At 38.9% G+C, this 15,268-nt stretch overlaps 1 protein-coding gene across 1 annotated transcript in view; it reads left to right on the top strand.

Moving 5' to 3' along the window:
• The window catches only part of LOC118356606 (neuronal membrane glycoprotein M6-b-like), a 50,709-nt gene that overhangs the window by 19,389 nt on the left and 16,052 nt on the right, over positions 1–15,268 (top strand). The window contains exon 2 of the mRNA XM_035725857.1: positions 12,961–13,147. Within this exon, the coding sequence (XP_035581750.1) occupies positions 12,961–13,147 (187 nt within the window). The remainder of the gene's footprint in view (positions 1–12,960; positions 13,148–15,268) is intronic.

Raw genomic sequence — 15,268 nt, 5'->3', positions numbered from 1 at the left:
ACTCTTCATACTGGGGACAGCCCAAGTCACAGGTCCAGTTCCTTTCTAGAGGCACCCTTAGCACCATGGAGGAGGGGACTGTGAGGTTGGCTTTCTCAGGATCTACTCTGGTATGGCACTAAAGCATTTCTGCCAGCACCTCTGAGGTGAGCAGTAGTTGCATGGCTCAGAGATAGCACTGGTTGTACTCTTTTCAGATAACTGAGTAATTTGTTTGTCTTCACTGCAGATCTTGGAACTTACCATTTGATTGGCAAATGGCTACAGTATTATGGCCAAGTCTACTGGACTGTCTTTTATGGAAAAAATTGAAAACAGTGTTGAGCACAAAAGCAGGCCTTTCAAATAGACTCAGGAACACACACACCCAGAACTGTGAAGATGGGAGTTTTGACAGAAATGGGCTTCTCAAACTCCCTACAGACACAAATCCTCTGAGGGCTTGTTACAGTGCAGACTTTGATTCAGCTGACGCAGGGTAAGGCCCAAGAGTCTGCATTATCTCAAGCTCCCTAATGAAATTGCTGTTGCTTATCCAAGAACAATGCTTTGTGAAGCAAAGGGTCTAAATCACTTTCAACTAATATGTATATTTTCTTGGCCTCTGAAAGTTCTTGTTGCCATCCAACAACAGCTGATAGCACCCAATTTTAGCTCTTTGGAGCTATAGAGCCAGGAATCCAGTTACCCACTGGAAAGCTTCCCTTGAGATGATATGCAGTCTCCTCAAACTCAACATGTCTAAAACTGAATTCATCATCTTTGTTCTCCAAGCCTCACCCTCTTCTGGGCAACCCTAGCTCAAGGAACAGCACAACATCCATCCAGTTACACATGCCAGACATTTAGGAGTCCTCCTTGGTACTCACCCCTCCATCCCCAGCCTCACCAGCAAATCCATACCAAGTTGTGCCCATTTTACATCGTAAACATCTCTCAGACCCATCCATCTCTTCGGCTTCCACTGCCTTTGCCCAGGTCCAGGCTCCTGTCATTTTCCACCTGAATGATTACACTGGGCTCCTACTCCTCTCCACATCCACTCTGTTCCTGTCACAGCAACCAGACTGCTCTTGTATAACCCAAACTGTTCCTTTGCATAAAAATGTGCCACAGTCTCACCTGTTTCTGAGGATAAAGTCCAGAATCCTTAATGTAGCTTAGAAAGCCCTCAGTGGTCCAGCTCCAGTAGACCCCTCGTGCCTTTCCATGCCTTTCATATATTTTGTACAGTTTTTTAGCTGATTCAGAAAGAGAGGAAATGTGGTCTCTGTTATTCCACTTTGGCCAGAAACCAGAAATTGATTTGTGTCACTACACTTTTATTACAGTGGACTAAAAGGAAGTCAATAAAAGTAAGTTGATGGGACAGATGCTGCAAAGTGCTTGCATGACTCTTCAGGACAGAAGTTCTCAAACTTAAGCACACATCAAAATCACCCATACTGCTTATTAAAATACAGATTACTGGGTGAGCTCCCAGTTTCTGATTCAGTTGTTTTGGAGGAGGGCCCAAGATCTCCCATTTTTAATGTGTTACTAGGTAATGCTAATGCTCCTGATCTGTGGTGCACACTCTGAGTACCAGTGCTTCCCAGATATGGGTATGCAAATTTTTTCTGTAGAGTTAGAGTTTTGGGCTATATAAGACATGCACTCTCTCTCATAACTATTCAACTCTGCCATGTGAAAATAGCCACAGAAAATATGTAAGTAAATAGGCATAGCTGTGTTCCAATAAAACCTTATTTACAAAAATATAGGCTACAGTTTGACTACCACTGTTTTAGGAGAAACTTAACATTGATTCCGTGAGGGATACAATAGTACTTGCTGCCAACCTTCAGAGCAAAGGAGAAGTCATTAATTCTAGCACATGCGTAATACCTTTATATAGAGTTTGATGGTTACTATACTGAGAATAGTGTAGTAGGGAAGATTATGTTTGCCTTTCTAGGCTTGTATTTCTAACACTATGAAAGAGAACACTACTATGTACATATGTTATAAGAATACCTACATCTCCCTCCCTGAATAACCCAAGAGTGGCCACATAATTTGCAGGGCTACTAAAAAATTAAAATTCAGACACCCTTGTTAAAAACTTATTAAATATTTTACATTGTGGCAGCAGAGCATTAAACTAAGAAGACGGCCCTATGTAACTAAACAGGCCACGTGCACATGAGTCCAGCCTGAAGAGACAAAACCATCATGGTCTCTGTCACCACGTCTATCACATACACACCTACATGAATTTCAATTCACAAATTCTATAACTTTAGAAGCATTACTAGTATAGTGTCATATTTATACAATATCTTTAACTTTTTCTTATTAACCTTGTACATCAGTTTTGTTTTCTTTGGAATGAGGAGTAGCATATGGTCAGATTGCCCTGTGTTCAAGGATATCTTAACACACTACAGATAGAGATACCTTCTAGATTCACATACAAGTTAAAAGCAGGGTTGTATGTCTGCTCAGATATGCACCACACAAGCAACTTTAAACCTGCAGATAAGTGATCAGCAAAATAAAAATAAGCTCTGCGAGGGGAAGGAGCAAGATAGCAGAGGAGTAGGAGACCTAAATTTCATCTGGTCCCAGGGATTCAGCTAGACAAGTATCAAACCATTTGGAACACCTATAAACTCAACAGGAGGTCGAAGAAAAGAATAGCAACAACTCTCTGAACAGAAGAGCAACCACTTTCTGGAAGGTAGGTTGTGCAGAGAAGTGAATCCGAGGTGATGTTCAGGAAGATAGGCTCCAAGAAGGAGACTCTGTCAGCCACTACGGCAAGTGATAGAGAGCGGAGCACAAAATTGGAATGTTTAGAAGTCTGCTCCGCTGAGGGACTTCGCTCCAGCAGCTAAGCAGGGGGTGGAACCCTCACTAGGACAGTGTAGTCTCAGGACCCTCAGGGTCAAAGAAAGACTAGGGGTGCCTGAGTGTGGTAGACCTCCCAGGTATCGGAGCAAGGAAGCTGGCCACAAACATGGAGCCAAGGAATGGGCTCTCAGCTCGGGGTTGCCATAAATTGTGATCTGTAGCACAGTCAGGCCACTACTCTTTGAGCAGGGACCCAACAACCAGCAGATCTGGGGAGAGTCCCCTTCCTTCCCCAGGAATCTGCTGAGTTTGGAGATTCCAAACTGGGTCATATGCCAGAGATAGAAATGCTCAGTCACAGGCCGGGTGAGTGTGGAGTACGGCTGGAGACCAGGGGACACGAGTGATTGACTGCTTTTCTCTGGGGGCTCACTGAAGAGTGGGGCCCTGAGTTCTTGGCTCCTCCAGGGAGAATATTGGGAGGCTGCCATTTTCTTCCTCATCCTCCAAAGCTGTACAGAAAGCTTTCAGGAAACAAAAGCTACTGAGAGCAAACCTGAGCAGATTACTTAGCCTGGCCCCTGGCAAGTGTGGTGCAATTCCACCTCAAGCAAAGACATTTGAGAATAACTGCAACAGGTCCCTGCCCCAGAAGATCAGCAAGAACATCCAGCCAAGACCAAGTTTACCAATCAATGAGAATGGCAGAACTCCAGCACTAGTGGAATACTGCACATAGAATTCATGGCTTTTTTTCCCCATGATTCTTTAGTCTTTCAAAGTTAATTTTTAAAATATTCTTATTTTTTCTTTTTCTATTTTGTTTGAATTTTTCTTTTTCCCTTTTTCAACCAACATCTTATTTATCAGTCCCTTTTTTTATGAAAAATCTTTTTTATTTTTCATTTTTAGAGTCATATTCTATCCCTTCATTGTAGTAAACCTTATTTTTTGTGTATATATACAACTTGTTCTACTTCAAAGTTTTGGGGTACAGTTTCTTATAACAGACCAAAATATACCCTAAATCTCTAGTGAATGGCTTTGTTCTAATCTCCCACCTGATCACATTCTCTCCCCCCCTTTTTTTTGTTCTTTTTTAATTTCTCTTCTTTCTTTTTTCAACCAACTTCTTATCAATTCCTTTTATAAAATCTTTTATAATTTTCATCTTTACAGTCATATTCCATCCCTTCATCGTTTTTACTCTTATTTTTGTACATATATAAGTTTTTCTTTCTTTAAAATTTTGGGAGACAGTTTCTTCTAACAGACCAAAATATGCCTAATCACAAGCCTGATAATATTTGAGCATATTCTTTTATTTTTCTTTCTTTCCCTTTCCTTTCCCCCTGATTTCAGGTAGCTTCTGATTTGTTTTGTGTATATTTTTCTGGGGTTGTTGTTACCCTGTTAGCATTTTGTTTTCCCATTCATCTATTCTCCTCTGGACAAAATGCCAAGACAGAAAAACACCTCAAAAAAGAGACCAAGAGGCAGTACCAACTGCCAGGGACATAATCAATATGGACATTAGTAGGATGTCGGAACTAGAGTTCAGAACGATGATTATAAAGATACTAGCTGGGCTTGAAAAAAGCATGGAAGATACTAGAGTATCTCTTTCTAGAGAAATAAAAGAATAAAATGTAACCAAATCAAAATCAAAAAGGCTATTAATGAGGTGCAATCAAAAATGGATACTGTGAGGATAAATGAGGCAGGACAGAGAATTAGTGATATAGAAAACCAAATGATGGAGAATAAAGAAGCTGAGAAAAAAAGAAACAACTACTGGATCTTGAGGGCAGAATTCGAGAGATAAGTGATACCATAAGACGAAACAATATTAGAATAATTGCGATCCCAGAAGAAGAAAGAGAGAGGGGGGCAGAAGACATATTGGAGCAAATTATAGCAGAGAACGTAACCAATTTGGGGAAGGAAACAGGCATCAAAATCCAGGAGGCACAGAGAACCTCCCTCAAAATCAATAAAAATAGGTCAACACCCCAACATCTAACACTAAAACTTAACAAGTTTCAGAGACAAAGAGAAAATCGTGAAAGTAGATGAGGATGAGAGGTCTGTAACCTAGAATGGTAGAAACATTAGATTGACAGCAGACCTATCCACAGAGACCTGGAAGGCGAGAAAGGACTGGCATGATATATTCAGAGCACTAAACAAGAAAAATATGCAGCCAAGAATATTATATCCAGCTAGGCTGTCATTGAAAATAGAAGGAGAGATAAAAAGCTTCCAGGACAAACAAAAACTAAAAGAATTTGCAAACACAAAATCAGCCCTACAATAAATATTGAAAGGGGTCCTCTAAGCAAAGAGAGAACCTAAAAGTAACATAGACCAGAAAGAAACACAGACAATATACAGTAACAGTCACCTTACAGGCAATACACAATGACCCTAAATTCATAATGGGCTAAATGCCCCAATCAAAAGACACTGTATATCAGATCAGATAAAAAAACAAGATCCATTGATATGCTGTCTGCAATAGATTCATTTTAGACCCAAAGACACCCCCAGATTGAAAGTGAGGGGGTGGAAAACCATTTACCATGGTAATGGACATCGAAAGAAAGCTGGGGTGGCAATCCTTATATCAGACAAATTAGATTTTAAAACAAAGACTGTAATAAGAGATTAGAAGGACACTATATCCTACTTAAAGGGTTTATCCAACAAGAAGATCTAACAATTGTAAATATCTATGCCCCTAACATGGGAGCAGCCAATTATATAAGGCAATTAATAACAAAAGCAAAGAAATACATTGACAACAATACAATAATAGTGGGAGACTTTAACACCCCACTGACTGAAATGGACAGATCATCTAAGCAAAAGATCAACAAGGAAATAAAGGCTTTAAATGGCACACTGGACCAAATGGACTTCAGAACATTCCATCCAAAGCAACAAAATACACATTCTTCTCTAGTGCCTATGGAACATTCTCCAGAATAGATCACATACTCAGTCACAAATCAGGTCTCAACTGGTACCAAAAGACTGGGATCATTCCCTGCATATTTTCAGACTACAAGCCTTTGAAACTAGAACTTAATCACAAGAGGAAAGTCAGAAAGAACTCAAATACATGGAGGCTAAAGAGCATCCTACTAAAGACTGAATGGGTCAACCAGGAAATTGAAGGAGAATTTTTAAAATCCATGGAAACCAATGAAAATGAAAACACAACTGTTTAAAATCTTTGGGTTGCAGCAAAGGCAGTCCTAAGAGGAAAGTGTATAGCAATACAAGCCTTTCTCAAGAAACAAGAAAGGTCTCAAATACAAAACCTAACCCTACACCTAAAGTAGCTGGAGAAAGAACAGCAAATAAAGCCTAAATCCAGCAGGAGAAGAGAACTAATAAAGATCAGAGCAGAAACTAATGAAATAGAAACCAAAAGAAGAGTAAAACAGATTAATAAAACTAGGAGCTGGCTCCTTGAAAGAATTATTAAGATTGATAAACCCCTGGCCAGTTTTACTAAAAAGAAAAGAGAAATGACCCAAATAAATAAAATCATGAATGAAAGAGGAGAGATCACAAACAACACCAAAGAAATACAAACAATTAGAAGAACATATTATGAGCAACTATATGCCAGCAAATTAGATAATCTGGAAGAAATGAATGCATTCCTAGAAATGTCTAAACTACCCATACTGAACCAGGGAGAAATAAAAATCCTGAATAGACCCATAACCATTAAGGAAATTGAAGCAGTAATCAAAAATTTCCGAACAAACAAGAGCTCAGGGCCAGATGGCTTCCCAGGAGAATTCTATGAAACATTTAAAGAAGAATTAATACCTGTTCTTCTGAAACTGTTCTAAAAAATAGAAATGGAAGGAAAACTTCCAAACTCATTTTATGAATCCAGCATTACCTTGATCCCAAAACCAGAAAAAGACCCCAACAAAAAGGAGAATTACAGACTAATATCCATGATGAATATGGATGCAAAAATTCTCACCCAAAATACTAGCCAATAGGATCCAACAGTATATTAAAAGGATTGTTCACCATCACCAAGAGGGATTTATTCCTGGGCTGCAATGTTGGTTCAACATCCGCGAATCAATCAATGTGATACAATACATTAACAAAAGAAAGGGCAAGAACCATATAATCCTCTCAATAGATGCAGAAAAAGCATTTAACAAAATAGAGCATCCCTTTTTGATTAAAATTCTTCAGAGTGTAGGGATAGAGGGTACATATCTCAATATCATAAAAGCCATCTATGAAAAACCCACAGCGAATATCATTCTCAATGGGGAAAAACTGAGAGCTTTTCCCCTCCCCTAGTGGGAAGGATGTCCACTATCACCACTGCTATTCATGTAGTACTAGAAGTCCTAGCCACAGCAATCAGACAAAAAAAAAAAAGAAATAAAAGGCATCCGAATTGGCAAAGAAGAAGTCAAACTCTCACTATTTGCAGATGATATGATAATTTATGTGGAAAACCCAAAAGACTCCACCCCAAAACTATCACAACTCATACAGAAATTCAGTAAAGTGGCAGTATATAAAATCAATGCACAGAAATAAGTTGCATTTCTATACACCAGCCACAAGACAGAAGAAAGAAAAATTAAGGAGTCGATCCCATTTACAAATGCACCCAAAACCATAAGATACTAGGAATAAATCTCACCCAAGAGGCAAAGAATATGTACTCAGAAAACTATAAAATATTCATAAAAGAAATTGAGGAAGACACAAAGAAATGGAAAAATGTTCCATGCTTATGGATTGGAAGAACAAATATTGTGAAGATGTCAATGTTACCTAGAGCAATCTACACATTTAATGCAACCCCTATCAAAATACCATCCACTTTTTTCAAAGAAATGGAACACATAATCCTAAAATTTGTATGGAACCAGAAAATACCCCAAAATAGCCAGAGGAATGTCGAAAAAGAAAAGTAAAGCTGGTGACACACAATTCTGGACTTCAAGCTCTATTACAAAGCTCTAATCATCAAGACAGTATGGTACTGGTATAAAAACAGACACATAGATCAATGGAGAGCCCAGAAATGGACCCTCAACTCTATGGTCTACTAATTTTCAACAAAGCAGGAAAGAATGTCCAATGGCAAAAAGTCTGCTTAACAATTGGTTTTGGGAAAATTGGACAGCCACATGCAGAGGAATGAAACTGGACCATTTCCTTACACCACACACAAAAATAGACTCCAAATGGTTGAAAGACCTCAGTGTGAGACAGGAGTCCATCAACATCCTAAAGGAGAACACAGGCAGCAACCTCTTCGACCTCAGCCACAGCAACTTCTTCCTAGAAACATCACCAAAGGCAAGGGAAGCAAGGGCAAAAATGAACTATTGGGACTTCATCAAGATAAAAAGCTTTTGCACAGCAAAGGAAACAGGCAACAAAACCAAAAGACAGCCGACAGAATGGGAGAAGATATTTGCAAATGACATATCAGATAAAGGGCTAGTATCCAAAATCTATAGAGAACTTCTCAAACTCAACAACCAAGGAACAAATAATCCAATCAAGAAATGGGCAGAAGACATGAACGGACATTTTTCCAAAGAAGACATCCAAATAGCCAACAGACATACGAAAAAGTGCTCAATAGCACTTGGCATCAGGAAAATACAAATCAAAACTACAATGAGATATCACCTCACACCCGTCAGAATGGCTAAAATTAACAAGTCAGGAAACAGCAGATGTTGGCGAGGACTGTTGGTGGAAATGCAAACTGGTGCAGCCACTCTGGAAAACAGTATGGAGTTTCCTCAAAAAGTTGAAAATAGAGCTATTCTATGACCCAGAAATTCCACTACTGGTTTACCCCAAAGATACAAATGTAGTGCCCTAAAAGGGTACTTGCACCCCAATGTTTATAGCAGCCATGTCCACAATAGCCAACCTATGGAAAGAGCCAAGATGTCCATCAACAGATGAATGGATAAAGAAGATGTAGTATACACACACACACACACACACACACACACACACACACACACACACACACACACACACACAATGGAATATTATGCAGCCATCAAAAAAAACCCCAAAATCTTGCTATTTGCAATGATGTGGATGGAACTAGAGGGTATTATGCTAAGCGAAATAAGTCAATCAGAGGAAGATAGGTATCATATGATCTCACTGATATGAGGAATTCTTAATCTCAGGAGACAGACTGAGGGTTTTGGGAGTGGTGGGTGGTGGGAGGGATGGGGAGTTTCGGTGATGGACATTGGGGAGGGTATGTTCTATGGTGAGCACTGTGAATTGTGTAAGACTGATGAATTATAGACCTGTACCTCTGAAACAAGATAGTAGGAAAGGAAAAATGAACGGGGGAGATTGGAGGGGGAGACGAACCATGAGAGACTATGGACTCTGAGAAAAAAAACTGAGGGTTTTAGAGGGGAGGGGGTGGGGGGATGGGCTAGCCTCGTGATGGGTATTAAGGAGGGCACTTATTGTTTGGACCCCTGGGTGTTATACACAAACAATAAATCATGGATCACTACATCAAAAGCTAATTATATTATGTATGGTGACTAACATAACATAATAAAATAAATTTTAAAAAATAAGCTCTGCATTTTGCTATATTATTTCATATATTTTCCCTTTATGTTTAACACAAGCTTCTTGTCATATTTACAGTCGGGATCCATGAATATTTTATCTGTATTTATGCAATAAGATGGTCAATGTACTGACTTCTCTTCTGAGGGGCCAGAATTCCTATAGTTATAAATAAAATCATCTACTGAACATGTAAGAGCATTGGAAGTACTTTGCATCAGCTGAGAAGGTAGGAGTCTTAGAAGAGATCCCCCAAATTCTCCAGTCCTTTGTTTTCCCTGCTTAAAGGTAGACCCATGGCATGGAGTATCTGGAGTCCTTCAGAGAGAGAAATCAGAGAGAAACTTGAGCCTTCCTCTGGTGGTAAATCTGGGAGTGAATGGCATCATTCTTCTAACCCCACTTGTCTTTCTGAGCCAGGAAGCAGCTGCGATCTTTGCTCTAAATCTTTGGGTGAAAGACTGTTTTGAAGTGGCAGCTGTGCATTTAGAAGGCTGAGTTCTATTGTTAAAGGGCAAGCATGCCATGTCAACCCACCTCACCCTAACTCATCACGATGAGGAAGAATGTGGACTTATTAAAATATGTGTGCAACAAAAATATGCAGGAAGAAATGAGCATTTTATCAGATTATATATCAGTGCCAGTATGTCAGCTGTGTGTATGTCTTGCATACTAGATTTTTCTGTACAAAATACTTCCTGACCCCTTTCCAGTATAAATTATCATCCCCCATCTTCTTCCCTCCCTGCTCATCATCACTGATTCTCCAGCAGTCTATATTTTGGCCCTCATCACACTACTATAATAATTGTTGTTTGTCTGCCTCCAGTGTTAGACTGATCTCCTTCAACACAAAGATGTCTTATTTCATAAGCATAGTGGTGAGCACCCACCAATTCTATAAAAAGTGCTGAGTTAATGAAATTCAAAAGAAGACCCAGTTATTATTTAACTCATATTATAGAAAATTGAATTATGTTACAAGTCAAAAATGTGACTTCCAAAGTACTGTTTGGCAGACATGGAATGTTCTCTGATATTGCCCATGTGAAATGTGACCAGCACAACTAAATTGATTTTTTAAATTTTATTTTAAATAATTTAAATAGCTGCATGTGCTAGTGCTTATTATATTGGACAGCACAGTCCCAAGGCCACACATCTGTGTCCAATGAAGACCAGCTGTAACTTCATTAGCTAGGGAAGCAGGCATTATCTATTTCTTCACACCATCCTAAATGGAGAGAATGGGGCAGGGGGTGAATGACACCATACCAACAGGTCTACTTGCCCTTTATGTAGTGGGACAGGAGGCTGAGGGTTGTAGTTTTTCTTGCTTTGGGAGTCTGGAGAGAATTTGGACTTTCAGTTGTCTTCTCCCCTCACCTCCCTTCAAATTTCCAAGAAAGTTGTATGACAGAATAAGATGGAATTCCATCAACCTTGCTGCCAAATCTCTAGTATCCAAAAGCCTTGAAGGTATTGACTTGCTGGTGAAATTGAATTGTATTATATTGAATTGAATTGTGTATTGCTGGTTCCCATTGTATGTAGTTTCATAAGTCCATTTTAGGGAGGTTTGTCTTCATGACAACAGCCAACTATCTTTTGAAATAAAAGAAATCACACTTTTTTATGAAGCCTTGACCTTTTTTTTAAATTTTTTATTGTTATGTTAATCACCACACATTACATCATTAGTTCTTGATGTAGTGTTCCATGATTCGTTGTTTGTGCGTAACACCCAGTGCTCCACGCAGAACGTGCCCTCCTTAATACCCATCACCAGGCTAACCCATCCCCCCGCCCCCCTCCCCTCTAGAACCCTCAGTTTGTTTTTCAGAGTCCATCGTCTTTTATGGTTCGTCTCCCCCTCCAACTTACTCCCCTTCATTCTTCCCCTCCTGCTATCTTCTTCTTTTTCTTTTTTCCTAACATATCTTGCATTATTTGTTTCAGAAGTACAGATCTGTGATTCAACAGTCTTGCACAATTCACAGCGCTCACCATAGCACATACCCTACCCAATGTCTATCACCCAGCCACCCCATCCCTCCCACACCCCACCACTCAGCAACACTCAGTTTGTTTCCTGAGATTAAAAATTCCTCATATCTGTGAGGAGCCTTGACCTTTTTTATTTCCAGTGAACTGAAGAGAAATCTGGTAATGAGGGTTTATAGTCACCTCTTGCAGTGGGTTTTAGCAAATACTACTTTTGCATGGGATGCTCATCAAAATAGAAAAGACTATCTCCAAAGCTTTATGCTGGGTAGTTATTCTGTGTCTACTGGGGAAAATAAATTTAACTGGCTTAATGTGCATGCCTTGAGGTAATGAACTTATCTCGATTGCAGTTAAATATCATAATGCATTCAGAGTTCTACTTCCCTGACAACCATTTAAAGGTCTGGATAATACAAACAAGGGATGGGAAGTCAGAAGAGGTACTGACATTGCCCCAAGCCAGTGCCACTTCAACTGAAACATAAATGTCTCTGAACTGAAAATATCACCTGGCTCTGCCCTTTTGAGAGAGCTTTATGTACATCTTAAGTAAATGGTTTATTTTAAAAATGATTAAGCCTGTTTTTAATTAATCAAGATTCAGCTTGTTTCAACTTTTTCATTTCACTTTATTGATGTTCATTTTGTCTTTTGTTTTTTTTCTGTTCCTTTTCCTTCAATACTTAGAGGTCATTCACTGGTTCTGGGTTCTTACTCTGAACACATATATCAGAGAAGAATGCAGGTAGAAATCAGTGAGAATGAGGATGGGGGATAAACTGCTGGTGTTGGCTGGGCTGGAGAGATATTTTTATTAAAAAGTTGAGGGAATTTGACATTGACATGAATGAAATGTTGATGTTGAGTGGACCCACCTGAGTGGAGGTTGATGACTTTGTACTTGTAGGGACCAAAATACCCATCAACTTTCCAAAATGACCATGTTGATATTTTCTGAACCCAACAACAGTGTAATTACTATATCTGCTTCTTCTGGTTGCCCAGGAGGTCAAGACTGGGAGAAAGCTATGGGCTGATACAGAAATAGAGGTACTTGAAACCCCCCAGGGTTAAGTTGGGGGAGTCATTATTCTTCGTGGAACTGCAGCTTCACTGCTGTCCTCTCTCTTGACTTTGTTAGTGGAATGATTTCCCCTCATTGTCATTCGAGCAGCCCAATACTATAGCTCCAGGTCAATGAGGAAACTGTAGAATTGTGACTTTCTCCATTAATTATTTGTCAGTTGGTTGCTCTACTACTAATCCCAAGTAAATTAAGTTACATTCCCTCTTGGAGTCTCAGGGTCCTCCCCACAGAATGTGAGATGAGGACAACTACACAAAACTGGCCCTTGGCATGTTGAGCTGTTAACAACAGAGCATGAGAGGGGACATGGCAAGGGAGAGTCCTCTCTGTGAAGGTGTGCTATTGATGAAGACAGAGATGATTTGCCCATAACCACTGCATTTTCTCTCCTTTGCATCCAGGCTGCTTCGAATGCTGCATCAAGTGTCTGGGAGGAGTCCCCTATGCCTCTCTTGTGGCCACCATCCTCTGCTTCTCTGGGGTCACCTTGTTCTGTGGCTGTGGACATGTGGCCCTTGCAGGCACTGTGGCAATTCTTGAACAACACTTCGCCACCAACACCAGTGACCATGCCTTGTTCAGCGAGGTGTAAGTATTAGTTACCTTTTAAAGTGTATTTGAGTAGTGCCTGGCTCAATCAGTAGAGCAGATGACTCTTGATCTTATGATTGTGAGTTCAAACCCCATAGAGATTAACTTAAATAAAAAAATTAAAGTTGAAAATTTAAAAAAGTGTACTTAAAATGCAACCACCTCATGGCATTTCTTAAAAACTATAGTGCAGTAAGGATTATTGAAAGATGGTTAAATATGAAATGCCGGGAAGCTGTCTTCCCATGCAGACAATGATTCTATTGGCAGGATCTGTCTGATACAACTATTTTAGAACTCCAGATGCTATTTAAGACTTACAACCACCAGGGAGAGTCTTGGATGATTAATTTTATTCACTTTTAGCCCTCAACATTAACATCTGCCGATACCATACCTTCTACCCCTGCAGACTTTGAGCAGCTTGTATACAGCTGGTAGAACTAGGGTGGGCAAAAAGTATCCTACTGTACAAATATCAGGCATTTATGCTCTAATTATGGAATTCTCCTTTTGATTGCAGGGTTAGGCAGCCACTGTTCCTCTTCTCATTTTTCTGAGCCCTTCCCACTCTGGCTGAAATGACTTCCAGGGAATTTAGAGAGCCAATGCTTATCTTCACCCTCCTTTATTTTTCTTTTTTCTTTGTTGGGAGCAAGACATTGAAGACTACAGCATTCAAAAGCAACCATGTATGTGAGAGAAAGTAGAAAGTAACTCCACATTCTCAGGGGAAGGCACAGGATTAGAAAAGACGAGAAGATTTTAAATTTATATCTCAGGATGATCCTCAGCACAGATATTCTGCAACAATCAAAAGCAATGAAAAAAAACCTACAAAAATATAGTGAAGCTTAAGGAAGGAGAATCTGATTTCTGAAGTTACCACATTATTAGATTAAAATATACAATTTTCAACAAAAAACGTAAGGTATACAATTATATAATTATTAAGGAGATTGAATCAGTAATCAACAATATCCCAACAAAGAAAAGCACTGGACCTGATGGCTTCACTGGTGAATTCTATGAAACATATTAAAAATTAATATCAATCCTTCTCAAACTTTTTCAAAAAATTGACCAGGAGGGAACATGTCCTAATTCATTCTGTGAGACCAGCATTATTTCCCTAATACCAAAGGCAGATAAAAACACTACAAGAAAACTACAGATCAATCTCTATAAACATTGAAGCAAAAATCCACAACAAAATTCTAGCAAACTGAATTAAGCAGTACACTATAGGGTGCATATACCATGACTAAGGGATTTATTCAACCATGATTCAACATAAGAAAATCTATCAACGTAATTTGCCATATTGACATGGGGAAAGGAGGAAGCACAATTATTTCAAATTTTGCAAAAACATTTGACAAAATTCAATACTCCTTAATAATAAAAACAGTCAACAAACTAGGAGTAGGAGAACATTACATTATAAAAATTTTAATGAAAACCCCACATCAAACATTATACTCAATGCTGAAACACTAGCAGTTTTCCCTCCAAGATGAAGAACAAGGCACGAATGTCTGCTTACAACACTTCTATTCAACATACTACTAGAAGTCCTGGTCTAGCAATTAAGTGAGTAAAAGAAACAAGTAAAATTATTTCTGCTCACAGATGGTCTGATCTAATATATAAAATCCCTAAGGATCACAATACACACACACACACACACACACACACACACACACACACACACAAAACTGTTAGAACTTAAATTCAGTGAGGTAGCAGGATACAAATTTATCACTTGAAATTAATTGATTTCTATACAATATTAGAGATTAATTTGAAAATGAAATTAAAATAGTTCTGATTATAGTGCTATACAAAAACAAACAAACAAAACTTAGGAATTAATTTAACCAAAGAGGTAAAAGCTTTGTACTATAAAAACTATGAAATAGTTCTGAAAGAAATTTAAAAATACATAAATGGAAAGCCATTCATGTTCATGGAGTGGAAAATTTGTTACTGTTAAATTGTCAGTAGTACTCAAAATGATCTACAGATTTAATGCAATCCATACCAAAATCTGCATGATGATATTCTTGCAGAAATAGAAACACTGACCCTAAAATTTATTGGAAATTCCAAGATGCC

The sequence above is a fragment of the Zalophus californianus genome, chromosome Y, assembly GCF_009762305.2.
Source record: "Zalophus californianus isolate mZalCal1 chromosome Y, mZalCal1.pri.v2, whole genome shotgun sequence".
Lineage (NCBI taxonomy): Eukaryota > Metazoa > Chordata > Mammalia > Carnivora > Otariidae > Zalophus > Zalophus californianus.
The sequence above is the reverse complement of the archived record's forward strand: the minus strand, read 5'-3'. Positions and strand labels throughout refer to the sequence as shown.